The 18,277-nt window shown below is 38.4% G+C and overlaps 2 protein-coding genes across 3 annotated transcripts in view; one reads left to right on the top strand and one right to left on the bottom strand.

Annotated features, from left to right (window-relative positions):
• il22ra2 (interleukin 22 receptor, alpha 2) overlaps positions 1-6,528 on the top strand; it is a 20,833-nt gene extending 14,305 nt beyond the window's left edge. The window contains exon 6 of the mRNA XM_022684554.2: positions 5,404-6,528. The gene's annotated coding sequence lies outside the window, so the exon portion shown is untranslated. The remainder of the gene's footprint in view (positions 1-5,403) is intronic.
• map3k21 (mitogen-activated protein kinase kinase kinase 21) overlaps positions 1-18,053 on the bottom strand; it is a 23,114-nt gene extending 5,061 nt beyond the window's left edge. The window contains exons 1-11 of one of the 2 annotated variants that reach the window (XM_007256087.4): positions 17,008-18,053; positions 13,684-14,452; positions 6,943-7,123; positions 6,640-6,788; positions 5,393-5,568; positions 4,523-4,763; positions 3,677-3,799; positions 3,370-3,468; positions 2,236-2,386; positions 1,410-1,504; positions 595-1,323 (exon numbers count right to left, since the gene is read on the bottom strand). In XM_007256087.4, coding sequence (XP_007256149.3) covers positions 595-1,323; positions 1,410-1,504; positions 2,236-2,386; positions 3,370-3,468; positions 3,677-3,799; positions 4,523-4,763; positions 5,393-5,568; positions 6,640-6,788; positions 6,943-7,123; positions 13,684-14,419 — 2,680 coding nt within the window. In that variant the 5' untranslated portion in view covers positions 14,420-14,452; positions 17,008-18,053. The remainder of the gene's footprint in view (positions 1-594; positions 1,324-1,409; positions 1,505-2,235; positions 2,387-3,369; positions 3,469-3,676; positions 3,800-4,522; positions 4,764-5,392; positions 5,569-6,639; positions 6,789-6,942; positions 7,124-13,683; positions 14,453-17,007) is intronic. The other variant, XM_007256088.4, reaches the window with a different exon arrangement.
• Between the last annotated feature and the right edge of the window lie 224 nt (positions 18,054-18,277).

Here is an 18,277-nt window from a genome sequence, read left to right on the forward strand (position 1 = left end):
GAGACAAACATTTTGGCCAAGTGAACTGACCTACCTATAAAAGACACTGATAAGGGTCTAGGGGTGTATGATATGGACAAAAGACAAATATGATGTCTGATAACGCTGTTGGATATCCTGATATTGATGTGAAATAAAATAAATAAAGACCCAAAATTTAGTTTAAGCTCCTCAAAGGTTTTTTCAGAAGTAGTTCTCATTCACTGTAGACCTCTACCTCAATTCTACCTACAAGCTAGTTATGTCACATGAGCAAAGTCTGCATCATCAAGAGCTCCCTCGGTTGCTGCACAGAGGTAAAACAATTTGAGCTTGATGTTTCTCATAATCTTGCTATTAGAGCGCACCCTAAAAGAACAGTATGAAAGCTAGTAAAGAAAAAGAAAATTGTTTAGTACATTGGTAGCTGCTGTATCAAATTGAATTCTATTTTTTAGCACAGTCACAGTTGAAATAAATAGCCATTATCGACAACAAGCACCAGTTAAAAAAGGGCCCTACTTTGAGTTGTTTAGTCTAGTGTCTCTGCTTTATAAATGAGGCACCATACACTAAAAATGTAAATTCCATATTCAATATTCACACATTACTCACTGTTATGACAGACAGCAGGGTTTGACTTCTTCCTCCTTAGCCGGGAGCCAGGGGCAGGATGATGTTCTTGCTCAGGACCATCTCCTGTGCCTTGTGTCCTGCCACTCTGAGCTGGGGATGATGCCTGGCCAACTGGATTTAACCTGGAACCATCAGGCAGGGACTCCTTCACTGGGCTGTGCTCAAGCCCTTCAGAGTCCGAATGCAGGAGACACTTGGTTGAGTTGCACTCTGAGATGGAGGACATGGCGAGCAGGTTGACAGGAGCTGCTGTAGAATCGTCCTTTCGTAAGCGGCTGCCGGGGGGGCTTGTGCTGCGGCGGAAGCGTGTGGCTCGCTGGAAGAGGCCCTCACGTTTTTTCTTCTCCTCCTTTTGTGGCTCTGGTTCCTCGCTGGCTGCGGCCTTGTGAACTTCTCGTAAGTCAAAACCCAGAGCAACAGAGGCTAGAATGGAGGCGCAGCCATAGAGCATATAGTCAGTGCGGCGGCGGCCGCTCGAGCGCTTTAGGCTGTTGGTGGGCGTGTGCTGAGGGGTGGTGCTGGTAGAGCTGGTGGAAGTGGTGGGGTCCTCCTGGCTTTCTGCACCACCAGCCCCTGCACCAGACCCCAACCCTTCACCCAGCTCATCCTTCCACAGAGGTAGATCAATATAGACCTGATTAGGGAACTTGAGTTGCTTTGGTTTGTTGTCTGGACCATCCGTAGAGCTCACTTCATCTTTACCCATCCCTGAATAAGACCAGATAAACTTATTTTTTAAAGAGATATAGAGAAAATAAAAATGGGGACTCAACAGTAGGGTTTTCTTTACTTACCCTGCTCAGCAAATAATGCAGCCAGGGGAACAGACTTCTGGGACTTCATCAGACTAGTAGACCAAGGATTGCTTCCGTCTGAGAGTGGTCGAACTCTACAAGAGATCAGGTATATAAGAAAATAAAAAACAAAAAAGATACATTGACAACAACAACTAAACTAAACTACACCTAAATTGATAAATATGAGGAAATATTAAAATTTATGACTATAGAAAAACATGGACACCATGTCCAACGCAAACAGAATCTGCTCAGCCCTTAAATAATCACAATATTTCATGATATCTTCACGATAAAGATACTCTTGGAGATATGACACAACACTGAATAAAAAAATAAAATTAAGAATACACTACTGCAACAAAATTAAAATTGAATTGTATTATTACATACAATATGATATGGCACACCCTTAAATGAGATATTTAAAAAATACAAGGATTTTATCAGATTTGTAACAGAAGTCAATGATCCAGAATGTCATAATTCTAATAATACACTCCAAATATCTCCATATGTACAGGACTGACGTAAAAAAAAAATGATACTGGACTGATTAATGAGAACTGTGAAATTTTCTTTTGCCAAAAAACTGAAAAAAAAAAAAAAAAAAAAAAAAAAAAAAGTAGTATCCTGACTTGATAATTAGGGGTGGGTGATATGGCACAATATTTCAGGGTATTTTTCAGGTGTATTTTTAAGATATTTTTTAAAGACTTTAAAAGCCACTGGAACGTCCATGTTGTTCTATAATCCTTGATAAAACCAAATGAACTTCTTGTCAACACAACATTTAAAAAGAGCCATAAAAACATTAATGAACCTTTCAGCACAGTTTCCTCTCTCCTTGTTCTGAATGGAGCTTGGCCCCCACGTCCGAACCTTCTTCTTTATTCCTTTCTTGACATCCTCAAACTCCTCAGGCTTATAAATTGTGCTTCTGCCCCATGTCCGGTTACTTTCATCCAGAGTTACTGCAGTGGACATCGAAAAGTTAGTTATCACCAATTAGAATGTCTGATAAGTGTTAAAAATCTTCCAAGCAGTTTCAGATTAAAAACAGCCACAGCTCCCCCACACCACAGCAAGAAAATCATTTCAGGTGATAACAATTAAAGGCAACCTCCACCATCCTCATCAGTATATAGTTATTGAAGCTGTAAAGAATAAACAAGTATATCAAACATTTTCTCACATGAACCCTGTTTACACCTGTTCTCTTACTGTGACTACTATCTGGATTGTATCTTGAGAAGATTTTCACCAAATTTGCATTTACACTTCACATGCATCTGTCAGACTAACACTGCTATACTACACTGCTATACTTTGGCTAAAATGTCTCTCAGGCCACATCCTGAAGTGGTTTGAGCAATCAGATCTAAAACTGTTTCAAATGTGTCTTGGGTGTGTTTACACTTGCATTCAATGTGGTTTGGTGTTATCCAGATATCCAAGAAAGATAACAGGTGTATACAGGGTTTTTTGACTCAACCTAGACAAAGTGTTCCATAATTACTTGGACAGTTTTGTAGTTATGAATTGACACTATTAAATTTGCTGACACCTGTGTAATAACAAAAGAGCTAAAGCTAAATTTATGTTGTGTTGAAAAAACATAAGAAATCTACTGGCTACTATATTACTACCATATTAATTCACTGTTCACTGTCCCAATATTTATGGAATGAGAAAAAGTCAGCAATGGTATTGTTGTAGTGTTGGAACTGCCCACTGATTAAAGCAACAGACTGTGGCACTGATTAGAGATGAACCCACACTCCTTATCATACCGACTGCAAGTAAAGCACACTGTAAATAAATTGTTAGGTTTGGGTGATGTTAAAAATAATTTTACTGAACAAAAAGAATAAACAAAAGTGCACAAAGCAGCAAAGCCAAGCCCTTGTGATGGGGAAACATGAGTGGAGGACCCATAGGTTCACATTGTCCTTGCCTCTTCTCCCTGTACGAGGTTTACACTCGCTTGTGATATCCACGTCTTGATGATACACATATATACTGTCCCTTTGAATAGAGTCACTGGGACAGCTCACTGAAGGGAAAGAATAATGTTGTAAAATGATGGGAAACGGCTAGAGTCACTATGAATATAACATAGAGTCAATATTAATTTTATAACACAACTAGTTAGGAAAACCTCCACATGGTTCACAATTTTTCAGAGAACATGTGCTTTTGCCAGTAAACACAGTAAACATTCTCTAAGTAATTTAGGTAGCAAGCACAGGTGGTCTACATACGTTGGATGGCACGAAGGCGAGGGATGAGGGTAGGACTGCTGGGGGGGCTGGAACTGTTGCTGTTCAAGCTCCTCCTCTTCTCCATGGAAGGTGAAGCTTGCACTGTGATCTTATGTTGAAAATCTGGAACACAAACATGCACACAATTGTTTTTGTATTTTTTTTGCACACTTAAAATCCTTTAAATTTCCCAAAATTAGTCAGTGCATCTCACAATCTGGTGCACCTTATGAATGAATTCTAACAGTCAGGTATATAGGAGCAGCAAAGCCACACTGCTGAAGTGCAGCGTTATACAGGAGTTTCAGTTTAGTTCTCCAGCAGTATTAGCATTAGCCACTAACTGAACTAAGCTCTAGATCTCTGGCCGTTTAAAGGTGAGAATTATCAGCCTGTGGCTAACCCCGGCTAGGATTGCTGGAGCTACATTAGCATTAGCCACTAGCAGTTAGCCGCTAATGCTAATGCTCCAGCTTCCAGTTAATTAATGGAAGCACTTTTACTCCCCCCCAAAAAATCTGTGTAGATTATCATCCAGCGCTCGTTTGACTTGTCTGCCTCATTTAAAATAGATTTTTTTAGAATAACAGCTTTACATTACATGGTACTTACATACTTACATACTCTGGTGCTCCTTAAGTATAAAAAAAATGTTTATTGTACAGTGTTCCATTCTATATTTCTAATGGTGTGTGTACCATGCATGTTGTATGAGTGTAAACAAAGATCGCTTATTATTACAGAGTTCTATCACATCAATCATACTAAAATTGTGTAAATCCTTGATACATTACGGGTACACCTGCAAGCACAATAAAATGTGAAACGTGTACCCAGTCAACCAACCTGAGGGCAAGCTGATGCGATTGCCATCTTTCAGTTTCAGGCGACTGCGCTTGAACTTGCCCTTTCGCTTCTTGACATTAGGCTTGTCCTTGTTGAGCTGAAAAATGAGGATGTTGAGCTCACGCTCAAGTACGTTGATCTCTCTCTCGGCCAACTGCTGTTCCCTCCTCTTCAGGAGTTCCTCATGGGACTTCTGCTGCAGCGCCGCCCGTGTCAGTTCCTCTTCACGAGAACGAAGCTCCTAAAGATGCACAAACAAGATAAAAAAAAACTAATGGTAAAGCACTCCGCACAGCACAGGGATATCTTAAAAGTTCTTCAAATTGAACAGTTAGACCACACATGCATCATAATTCAATTTTACTGTACCTTAAAATGCATGCCATACTTTTCAGATTTTTATTTATTAAAAAACTTTTTTCTTTTCACTTCACAATTACTTCCTACTTTGTGTTGATCCATCACATAAAATACCAATGAAAAACATTTACATTTGCAAGGTATGAATAATTTTCAAGGCACCAACGGCAACTAAGGCATGAAAAAAATCCTAAAAAAAGGAAAAGAAACTTTAAACGGAACCATGACTCTAAAGGGGAACCCATCCTCCTCAGGACAACAATGGATAAATTGATCTGCTTTTTGAAAAGGATAACTAGTCAAAGCTACACAAGGTATGTTTTGCTTATCTGAAATGGAAAGTAATTTTTTGACAATATCTCTCAAAGAGAGAGTGAGATTAAAGTACTTGAGAGCTGCCTGACTTCACTCTTAAGCTGTAAATGAGGCTAAACAAAGACCAAAGAGACATTATTTATTAAAAGAACACTTTCTCTATGAAAATAAAGAAGTGTTTGTCTGATGCCTGACCTTCTCTTTAGTTCGCAGCTCATCAAACATCTCCTGGATCTCCACCCTCCAGTCCTCTTGCATTGAATGAAAGGAGTCCTGTGGCATGGTGGCCATCACAGCTTCCTCTATGGCGGTCAGCTGCTCCAGGATGGCAGCGAATGTTGGCCGGACGTGGGGATCCTGATCCCAGCATTCTACAAGTTAACATATAAAATGAATACAGATTAAAATTTTCAAAACAATGTTTTGCACTGATTCTGATTCAATTGCATTTTAAGTAATTATGGGGCTAAAAATGTAACATACAGAGCATGCATCTATGTTAAAGTCTTTCTTCACTGTCCAATAAAAAACAGGCATCTCTAGTTTTGTTGATTTTACATTTACTACATCATTTGGACACAGACTGTGTAATTGTTTCAAAATTTCTTAATGATTGAACCAATAAAAAAAATCCCTAACTGGACCTGAGTTCCGTTGGAGTTCCATCTATGGATTTATCTATCTCTTGCTGTTTTGGAGACACATGTTTTTCATTGGACAGTGAGGATATGGAGTACGTAAAGAGTATGTATTTTTTATTTAAAGCTTTAGTGAGAACAGTAAAGCTTGCACCTTACAGACATGACTCACTGATTAAACATTCCCTGATGTAAGCTATTATAATGCATCCTGCAGGTATGTTAGGGTGTTTCAGTTTCACAGTTAATGATGTGTGATTAGATGGTTTTTACCACTGTCTACCTTTCCAATATAGATACTAAATGTTACATTTACCATCTACAGATTTTTTCCCCCGTTTGCTTTTTTTTAAAAACCTGCAGATCTCATTCTATCTGAAGCACAACTCCAGCCCTTGTTCACATCTCTGCATGTAAAGAGGACATGCACTTCATAGGGTTTGTAAATTGGCTCTGCAACCCACTTCTGCTATAAATACTTGCTACTCTGCTCGTTGAAAAGATCAGACAGTGGATTAAAAGCCTGTGTAAAACATAGCTATGGTGGCCAAAAACAAACTAAACACCAGACATTCCTTTTAAAATGTAAATATTCTGATCAAAACTATGCTGTACCCTGATATTTGTGCAGAGAAATAAAACATTTGACTTTAAAATGTAGTGTAGTTATAATAAAAAGTCAGTTGCAATTCACCATTGTTTTTCTTCTACCAAAAATGTGTGTGCCTGTGATTTGATATTTTCATGCATAGACAAAAGGCATTAGTCGTTTATTCAATATGCTCGGAGCAAAATCAAACTTACCTTCCATTAGCTTAGCAAAAGGCTCAGGGCAAGTAGATGGGATGGGAAGGGTTAATTTGTTGACAGCTACACCATAGGCAACTGCCAAACCATCAATACCACGATAAGGTACTTCTCCAGTCAGCAATTCCCAGAGAAGTACTCCATAACTATAACAAAAGACAGAATATACAATTTATGCAAAACAAACAAAAATTCTTGCAAACAAGATTTATTTTTATTTTTACTATATTGGCATGTGTTTATATCACCTTGAACACCTAATACTCTAATGATAATAAATAAAAGTCTACAATTTCTTACCTCCATACATCACTGCCTTTGGAAAACAGGGAGGACTTGATGACCTCAGGAGCCATCCAAGAGTAGGTACCAGCAGCACTCATTTTGGTCGTCTTGTGCCACTCCCTGGCGAGGCCAAAGTCAGTGATCTTCAGTGTTTTTCTACCAATGTCATTGTTCTCAATTTTTTCAAGTAATAAAACTGTTGTAAGAAAAAAAGACAAAATAGCATAAGAAGTTATGTCACTTCACAGTATTCTGATTTACCAAAATGTTATATATGTATATAGCCTAAATCCACTTTAACAGAGTCAGGTTTCACCACAGTTACAAACACAGCAACGGAATAAAATAAGGTACAGGGCTTCTTCTAGTATCTGTGAGCTGCTAAAGACATGTAAAGGTGCTTGTAGGGTCAACACTTCTTAGCAACATGACCGTATGACTATCCGTTCTGTTAAAATTATATTCACAAAAACACTACTTTGAGTTAAATTATGGCATGAAGTTCAAACTGTAAAAATGCAGATATAAGATAAGATATTTCAAGAGTATTAGTAAAGTCAGGATGTTTGATGATCCCAAAGGAATTGGATAAAGCACCATCATTTCAGGGAACATGGTATATCTCTCCATTGCTCCACAGATCACTGCTGACAGGCTCTATAGCCATCTAGCCATACTTGGCATTATCAGAACTATGAAGTACAGAAGACTGTAAAGGGCTCTAGGATGCACAAACCCTTGGCCACAAAAAATATTTAGACCAAAAAAAGAAATACATTTTGTTGTTCAATGAACAGACAGAATAATTTATATGAAACAACACCAAATTTATTTCAAGTCATACTACAGTGTTTAATCTAATGTTAGATTTTTCAATAGTGGCAGCAAAGTTTCATTACATGCATCACTTTGATGCATGACTGAGTTTTTCTTTCTAGCAGCCCTGTCTGTTTTATACACCATTTTAGTAAGCAGGGGTTTCGGTCCCACTTTATAATATGTGACTGTAGTAACTGTGTGTTTGCCCATTAGCAAATTTTCACTTGTGTGTAATAAGGTGAGTGGACATTCACAATTGTCATAGTGCGTGTGAATTTTCACATGTAATAATGTGTGTAATCTAAACAACTCTTGGTTGGTTCGTAATGAGGGTTGTCATTGTTTTTGATTACTAAAAATCATAATTCACATTTTATCATCGGAAGATGGACAGAAAATTCTGATGTCTAACTGACACTGATACACGTGTATTTAGATAACATGTACAACTGTAATCAATCTGTAGCAATTGGAATTTCATCTTAAATTGCAGATGCAGAGAGGCGAACACAAAAACACGGGCAGCTGCAGAGGTCACTCATGCAGGTTACACTGTAGACAAAATGTTGAGCGCGGAAGCATAAATTGGCCTTTACACTTATTACATGGATTGTTAACATGTAACTACACAGTTATTAGAGACACTTGTAAAGTGGACTAAAGCTTTTCCTTGTCAAGGGATGTTTAACTGTTGTTTCAACACCTATAATTACCATTCGTTGTCTAGAAACTTTTTATATTAAGTAAAAACTTATTTGGATTCCATTTCAAACAGGTTTGGGCAGTCTGAGCTAGCAATTCTTAAATGTGTTTCTCGAAAGCAACGAAACGCCTTTAAGTAACAACCTTTGCAAAGGAGGTTGGCACGTGCACGAGTTTACAGTTTCACTGGGGCCGAAGTCAGGGCTTATTAAGCACTTATGAAATGAGGGGAAGTTTTGGAAACTCTGTAAGGATGTACATTACCTTTTTCCAACTGGCTTGTATGCAACTACATAAAATGGCAAGTCTTTATCAGTGCTAAAATAATAATTTCTAAACGTTCTAACAATACAATTGATATGTAAAGCCTTACAACAAAATACCCCTCCTCCTCCTCCTCCTCCTCCTCATAAGTGCATGTTGAATTTCAGCCCTTGTGTGGTTCAACCAGATATAGAGTGAAATTTAGATTGAAGATCACCTATGTGTTTAAGAGAAGTAATCACTTCCAGTGCTATATTCAGTGGTGTATACTCTGTCACTTCTGCCTGGAGCTTCAAAGAGCACATTGTTCTTTATTTCTTTGGTTCTTGAGAGCACACATTCCTGAGATTCCTGAAACTTTCGTTTCATGTGCCCGAAACTAAATATTAATGTGCGCTCTGAGGCCTGGCACTGGGCCAGGTTTCACTACAACTGCTGGCTACAGTTCTGCATTGCATACGCTTCCAATCAGAGGAAGCTCCCCATCTTGGAGCGAAAGCAGCTGCCATTGAGGAGATTAAATATAATGGAAAATAAGCCTTTCAGGCTGAGGAGTCGGGGCATTCTTGTGAAGGCAGTCACCTAGCAACCAGTGCTTGACCACTCCATTGTACAAACTTGTGTTAAGCTTTTGCCCCCTCATTAGCGACATTCCTTGGAGTGAGGTATTAAAAGATTAGCACACACAAACACTATTTCACTGACTTTTCACTATGCTGCAGAGATAATCATTGATCTTCATGTTTGGCCACAAAACAAACTGCTGGTTTAAATATCTGCTCCCGTTTCCCCCAACGTTAAGTTCTAAGAGTGGTAGGCCTAGCCATGCGACAATACTATTTGTGCCTGTCCAACAATGTATCTTTCACCTTCAACCTGCTCAATAATAGCACAGCTGAATGACCTGTGAGCTACCTCATTCAACGGGGTTCTCCTTACGAACCGAGCTGAAAGCACAGACTGACAGAAAAGGCCTGGCACACAGTGGGTGGTTTCCTGAGTGCAGCCCTAAGCAAACACACACAACTTTTCAATTAAGGTCAGCAAGCTTCCAGTGTTTGTCACAATCCTGTGGTGGGAAGAAAAAAAAAAACTTGCGTTAACAGTAGATGCTACATGGGAGAATGGGGGTGCGCTGCTGACCAAATATACGCATCTGTATTTTATATAAATAGGTTTTAATTTATAGGTTTTATTATTGCCCATCTGTTAAATACAGAAGTCAGTGTAACTGGTTTAATTGAATATAATTAATCCCTTAGAGTTAGATTAGATTAGTTAATCAATGGTATGTACATAAAAACTATTTACATCTCCTTACAGATGAAAATGCTCTCATCCAGAGGGCAAGAAAATCAAACCGAATACAGAGCTTGCACAAAGATGCATACAAAATTTTAGTTGGGGCCAAAAAATTTTTGTTTACATTTTGTGCTGTGAAAGAGAAATTTTACTTATGGGTGAACAATATGATAAAAACCCTGCACTACAACATGTTAAGAGATTTTTCTGCTACAAAATATTAAGTACAATATTTTGGCACATAGCAAAAATGCACCAGTAGAATCAGATTCTAAAAATAGTAAGGCTGCACAATTGCAATGTGTGCATTCAATCGCAAGAGTCAGCGCAACTGGATGCACAATGTCAGGCAACAGAACTTTAATCAGGTGCATCATGTTACAAATTCCTCACTACAAATGAAAAATGACAACAGTGCAATTTTTTTCCTAACATTAACAGATTATATCTGCTCAATATATATATATATTTTTACTCTTAACAGTATTAATACTGCCATGACATCTTGGATCCCTGACCATTACAATCCTGTATTTTGTAATGTATATAGAGGAACAATTAAATATTACAATGTCAGTATTTTCCTATTAAATGTAGCTCTACCAAATACATTTTTGATATATAAAAAAACCTGCACTGCTTATTAAGCACTGACATCTACAGAATTTATTGATATGCTCAGAAATGTATATATAAATTGATTACAATGTAAAAGATGTGTGCAACTGCACACTCCTATATTAATATAATAATATTTGCTTTTACATTTTTTATACCCTTGAGAATCATGACGCATGATGAGTGGTTTGTAGCAGTGACCACATATACATTTTTTTTAAACTTAGAGATATCTGCCTGAAAACACTGGTGTAAATCCAGGTGGGACACAAATGATCAGACTACCACTCTAGGGTAGTGGGCCACCATCAAATAATTTTAATCATGTCTGAATAGAATTTGTGTGCTTTTAGTACAACAATGTAATGCAGTTCATCAACTTTTACCTCAGTCCCATTTTCAGATATACAGATTTAGTAACCATTTCTACATAAACAGAAGCACTGAAGCCAACAGTGATCCATTTCTGAGAAGCTGGCTCAGAAAATTGACCCAACAACACAATGTTTCTTCCTTAAAATCAAACCATGAATGGAAAAAACTAACATTACATATGTCCAAAACAGTTTCTGTATCGGACTATACAGAATCAACAAAATGGCCATGTGGGCATTTACAATTTTCAGAGTTTACAAAACATTGAAACCTCTGAAAAATCACCCTGAATGCTGCAGGCACCAGTGTTTGTTTCTCACAAGGCAGTGTACGATAATAGAGACAGATTTATCAGCATTTTTAGGGCCGATCATGGATACCGGTGGATACAAGGGCGGGACTAGATGCGATTCTTTATGCTTTCTGGCTGTTGCTGCTGTTGTACTTCTGGTTAAGGTTAAATGTGGTCTGCACTGTCAATTAGCTAAACGTCTCTATTCTCTTTCCTCTGTGTGACACACTCCACAAACAGCTTGAGTCAGAAATGTATGGCAGAAAGAAGGAACATAGTCGGCTTTCAGGACTGGCTACACTAAAAATGTATATGTTGGCTGAAAATCGTCCAAATCCACACAGAATGGTAATGGGGTTTTAACACAAGGACAGTTTATAGGCCATTTCTCTGCAAAAGTGGTTATGCTCAATACTGTCCTTGGAGAGGGAGGTGTGCTCTTAGTTCAGCAAGTGATAAGAACTTCAACAGCGTTCCTGCATTGTTTGAGTAAGGTACCCTTAGTAAAACTTGATATTTCTCATCAAGCTTAAACCTTTCTCGCGGAGGAAAAAAAACAGTTTAGTGTGGACTTTTTAAGAGGGATCTGGCAACACAGTAGCAGTGAGAGCAGCTCTCAGCAGAAGAGGAAAACTCGGGCATTTGCATAGAAGATGCTTCTGCTACTTTTAAGTTGTATATCTGGCTGCATTTTGGTTCCAGTGGAAACAATAAACGGTAACAGAGTGACCAACAAGACACAAACCATATATAAATACTGTAAGTAAATCGTACACGTGACTGTTTCATAGGCAGTTGTAGTAATCCCTTAGCTCTGTACTGTATTGCACTTAATGCATAGTCTTAATACGACTGGTTATGGTTATGCATAGTTAAATTACAAGTGATTTAGGAGAAAAAAAACCACAAACCATAGGCTTAATATGACTGGTTGTGGTTTGCAATTATTGTTTGCACCATATAAGACCTAGAAAAATTCTTATTCTTATTTCTATTTCTTATAGAATCAATGTGTGAGAGAAACCATGCTGTTAAGTTTGCGTTATATGATTTTGTCAAATAAAACTCTAGTTTTCAAGCCATTTTTCATTTTAGATGTTTTCTTTAAAATTTTATTTTTAAATCTCGCCTCGTCTCGTTCTCGTGAACGCAATATCGTGTCTCGTCTCGTGATATTAGTGTCTCGTCACACCCCTATTTATTTTACATTACAACAAAGAATTTGTGGTACAAGCGGCTCAAATTAGTCAGTGTTTGAGTTCTCCATCCTTAATATAGTAGCAAAGAGAGAACATTAATTCCTGTAGAGAACTTAACTGATTAGCTCACTACTTTTTCAACTCATACTTTTCTGGCTTTAATGGTGAGAGTAAAGCGTGAGACACCATCATTCTTCGTCAGGTTTTTCCATCCAGCTTTTTTTGGGGTGTTTATTATTATTAGTGACTAATTCGGTTTCAGTAGTTAGTGGTTAATTCAGTTTCTGCAAGTAGTTTGCCAGTATAAGTATAATTTCTGAGAGACCAGCTGTTCAAACTCTTACATCACTTCACATCCTCTTACGACTGGAGCCAACCAACAAGAAGCTCTAACCAGAAACACAAACACACACACACACTCTAGAAAGTGTCTTCAGAAACAATCACTGTAATGTAAGAAAAAAAAATGGCTAGGAATATACTCAAAGCATAGCTCCTTCTTGGACACCATTAATGAAATAGACAACATAAATCTGTCTACTACTGAAAAACTGCCCTTGATTATTTATAATGCAAATTAAACATACTAATTAAATAATGAATTATTGAAGTGAAAAAGGGAACGTTGAGTCTATGAACCACCACAAAAGCTCACGCTTATATTAATTAACTGTACAGAATTTCTGGTGGATGTAGTTTGTAAATAAAGATAAGTTAGGTGGTCTGCAAAACAACTGTGCTATGAGCATCTTGCTCAATCTCAGATGTTTAAAGAACTGCTCTCTGATTGTGTTGAAGTGTAAAGGACAGCAAACATCGTATGATCCAACAAACATAACTCAAAATAGTGTGAGCCAATGTTTGACGATGTCGTTTGATGTTTCACTTAAGAAAAAGCCATAGTATAATGATATGTTACAAAAAATAAATATGATATGATATGTCTGCATTTAATTCACTCCCTACTTTGAGACACAGGCACAGGCGCCTAGTATAATGTGAGCACTTGAAAACGAGGCTCGGTATTAATGTGTAACATGTTAATTGCGAAAGGAAATACCAATGTGAAACTAAGTAAGCGCAGGTAAGCGACAGAGAAGGACAAACACCAGAAACTGTGGGAAAAGATAAGAACATTCAGGTTAAACATGGAGCTTGGCATGTGGTGTGTAATATTTTGCTTACTATTGCTGGACTTCAGATCTCGATGAATGATAGGCACCACTGCATCTTCATGGAGGTAGTGCATGCCTCTGGCAATCTGCACAGCCCAGTTCACCAGAATATGAGGGGGTATCCTCCGGCCTGCGAGGGCCCGGTTGAGAGTACCTCCTTGAGCATACTCCATCACCAGGCACAGGTTGGGCTCATTTAAACACACTCCCTCAAATTTTATTATGTTGGGGTGCTGCAGCATAGAGAAGAGCTTGGCTTCCTGCTTCACACTCTCTGCTGTAGCCATGATGTCTTCATCAGGGTCCTGGCGCGCTGCCTTCACAGCCACCTCCTGCTCCTTCCAGGTGCCCCGGTACACCTTACCAAAACCTCCAACGCCGATGATCTCTTGCAGTACCAGCTCACTGAAGGGTATCTGCACGGGGGAAGCAGGCACAGCCTCCCGTCTGTAAACAGTGGGTTGGAATGTGACATAATTGGAGGGGAAGATGCCCACACGGTGGTTGAGTTTGCCGGTCCACCAGCCTTCATCCCCTGAAACGGCTGCATCCTTGGATAGCACTTCCACAATGTCTCCACGGCGCAGGCTCAGTTCATCCTCACCAGTGGCCTCATAGTCGTATGCTGCAGTCCACAGTGAGCGTGAGCGGGTGCATACCGGTGCAGAATGGGGGTGCCACGGGCGGCCAGGGGGCTCTGCTTGGTACCCCTCACCGCTCTGGGACACGACCTGGGGAGGATCCATGGCTGCTGGCCAGCAGGAGCACCCTAAGATGCGCTTTAGATGAAGAAAACAGAAGAAAATAAATAATAGGGTTATTTTTATAATAGACACACTCTGACTTCATGAGAAGTGGCATAACACAGTATATAAACTGCCTATACACGTGATATACATTTTTGGTCCTACCGCCCAACATAGCATCAAACTAAAAGGACTTAACCTATGAACCCTTAAGCAGTATTGTACTCCATCATGTCACTATGCACCCTCAATTGTCAGATCAGACGGACATTACTTTATCTCTCTGCTCATATCATTATGCATAATCACTAATCATCCAATGCATCTACTCAAATCAAAAGGCACTCATACACTTATGTATAATTAGGGGTGTGTTAAAAAAATCGATTATTCGATTTAAATCGATCCTCATTTGAATGATCCGATATCGATTTATATAAACCCGAGATTGATCTTTATAACTAGCCCCTTTTCCCCGTGTATGCGTAGCTTTAACGTCTCGCGTAGATCTCGCGAGACCATCCTTTTTTTCCGAGCAGCGCGCTCTGGCTGGGGTGATCAGTTAAGCATGGCTGAAGCAGGAGTGCAGGCGCCCAAGAACCTGAAGGCAGACGTGTGGTTGCATTTTGGATTCAGAAGCTATGGCGGTAGGGAAGAGCTGGATAAAAGCAAAGCTGTGTGTAAACTGTGCAACAAGGAGCTGAAATATTGTGGAAATACCACAAATCTGAGAAATCATCTAACGCGACACCATCCTGATACTCAGAAAACGGCAGAACCCACACAAACTCCACTAGAGAAAGCATTTGCGATGAAACTACCTTCAAGTTCTCCTCGTGCTAAAAAAATATCTGAAGCTCTGGTAACATTTATATGTAAGGATATACAGTTCATAAGTGAGTGTTCATAATATAAACTAATATTTTAATAATGAAATTTGAGTGTTCCTTGTATAATTACATTTCATATTCAAACTACAATTTTTATGGTAACTGAAATTTCCCTAAATTAATCGATGTTGAATCGAGAATCGAATCGAATCGAAAATCGATTTGAAAATCGAATCGAGACCTTGTGAATCGGAATCGAATCGAACTGGGAAATCAGTGATGATACCCACCCCTATGTATAATATATACATAAGATTACATAATGTATATATTATAAATACATTTTTTCATTCATTTTGTTCTGAAAACAATTGTTACAAAATGTACAAAGTAGCATAGTTCTACCATGACTTTTTAACATCAGCAAAAATATTGTAATTTACGGCTGTACGTAATTCCCGGTATTTAATTATGTGCTCTAAAATAGGGGTGTGCCATATCAGATTGTATAACATCATATCGACAACATTTTTTAATATTTTGAACAATATTATACCCTGAAATATCGTGCCATATCACCCCCCTATTAATATCACATCATGTTATTATTTTTTTTTGCTGCTTTTAGCAAAAGAAAAAGTCACACTGTTCTCATTAATTATTGTATATCTGTCCAGTATCATTAATTTTACTTTATTTCTGGATATATGGAGATATCTGGAGTGCATCATTAGTATCATGTCATTCTGGATCATTGACTTCTGTTAAAATCTTGTATTTTTTTATATCTCAGTTAGGAGTGAGCCATATCATATCATATGCAATAATAAAATTATGCCTTAGGGTAGAGGACGAGGTAGAGCTGGGCGATATTCTTTAAAAAATTAATAATAATAGTAAGTAAATAAAAATAATAATAATCTTAATATTATTCAAAATGTATGAGTGTTTCTCGCGATTCACGATAATAACTTCAGTTTTTACAAATTGTACGCAGCCCCTTTCAACTTTACACTCATTTTTATAATAAACACAGTGTAAACATAAATAAACATCATTGGCTTTGGAGAGCTGCTTTCCAACTATTTCTGCTCATGTATTTTAACTTTTGTGCACACAGTTTCTTTAAATTAATTAAGTATTTGTTTTTATAAGTAGTTAGTTAGTTAACAAATTTGCTCTAAATGGAAGGAAGAGGCATAACCATGCCTAAGGGTAGAGGGCATGGATAAGCAGAGAAAAGGAGTTGCATTATGTTATTATACAATAGGGCTGCAACGATTAATCAATATAATCGACAATGTCAATATTTAAATTTGTCGACCACAAATTTCATTGCTGACTAATTGTTCACTTGTAACTGTACTGCATTACACAAAGTGCTGGGGACAGAAGTGCAATGGGAGATGGGTAAATGGCTCACTCAAACAGTTCACAATCAACTTACTCTGTGTCTCAATAACAGACTACATATTTACTTAGTAAATATCAGTACTTTCCACGTTTAAGCAACATCCAGACATTTAAACGCCCTTTAAATCTCATGTTCAACTGTTTCTATCGAGATGGAGGACATGGCAGAAATAATCGTTGACTAATCGACTAATCAAAAAAAAAATCATCAAATTAGTCGACTACCAAAATAATCATTAGTTGCAGCCCTATTGTACAATGTTGATGTTTATCGTATTGTACAAGTTATAAACAGTATATAATAAATAAAAAAAGTACCTATTACATATACATGTATATACATACCTCACATTGAGCTTCAGGGGTGGAAGTTCTCTTATTGATTAGGGTCACTCTTCAGGTGAGAATTTTTAGGGAAAGCGTGGATAGTAGATGCCATGTCATTGGATTTACACTCTTCCTATAGGTTTTCAAAGATCTCCATTAGTCAGACACCTTGTAGAAGTTAAAATCTGCATCCTGGAAGAGTCTCTGGTCTAGGAAGTTGTGGTCACTCATCGCTTTCTTTCCACGTACGCCAGAATCAGCAGCAGCAGTCTGATACTGCAGTGAGTGCAGTGTGTCTCCAGCATTAGTGCAACAGCTAGAACGTTAGCTAACTAAGCTAGGGTTAGTTAGCCTACTGTCACTCTTTGAAACTTACTTAAAAAGTGGATTTCCAGTAGTTTTTTTACACACAGTGAAATAAACAAATGTTGTCAACTTATATGGAACTTTTCTACAAAGTTTAAAGCCACATAATGCCTCCTTTACACCAGGCCACACTCGGTTTGTTAGTTAACACTATTTAGCTAGCCTAGCTACAAGCAACAACGAGGCTACAGGTGCAGACTCCAGCCTACCTGCCCGAGTCCGCTTTAATTTAGCTCCAATTGAGCTCAACCAAGCCATTAAACAGGTAGAAAGTGCGTAGAAAAAGTGATAGTTACCTAAACTTCTCTGAAACTGTTTAACTTACTTAATCAAAGCCTCCGTCTCCCGTCACACAACGTTTGTTCAACTTAACTCTAAAGCCGCTAAGTTCAGCTTTAGCCACGTCGAGCTACCAGTAACATTAGGTTAGCTAGCCTTAGCTCGCCGCCGCTCACCCACGAACTTTCACCGCGCGCTTAACATTACTTTAGAGAGCTTCAACGCGCAAAACACGACAGCAGAAACCTTCCCCTCGCTCCAGAAAATGTCTCCACACTGCACACACTCGGCTCGCGGACTTCCAATCTTTCCAAATCCGTGTAAAACAAATTTACACGCGTTTTAAAACAAGTCCCCAAGTCCAGTAAATCAGCCGAGCTCCCGACCGCACGGAGAGGAGCACCGCGCCCGCGGATTGGTCAGCTTCGGTCACGTGACGTCGGTTCGTTTTAGCCAAAACAAGGTTGAAACCTTAAACTCTAAAACCCTAAACTCTAAAACTCTAAAACTCTGAACTCTAAAACTCTACTTAAAAAATAAACTTAAAAAAACTAAACCCTAAACTATAAACCCTAAACTGACCGTAAGAAAATTAAACTCTAAAACTCTATACTGAACGTCAAAAAACTAAACACGTTGAACT

This window comes from Astyanax mexicanus, chromosome 7 (assembly GCF_023375975.1).
Source record: "Astyanax mexicanus isolate ESR-SI-001 chromosome 7, AstMex3_surface, whole genome shotgun sequence".
Classification (NCBI taxonomy): domain Eukaryota; kingdom Metazoa; phylum Chordata; class Actinopteri; order Characiformes; family Acestrorhamphidae; genus Astyanax; species Astyanax mexicanus.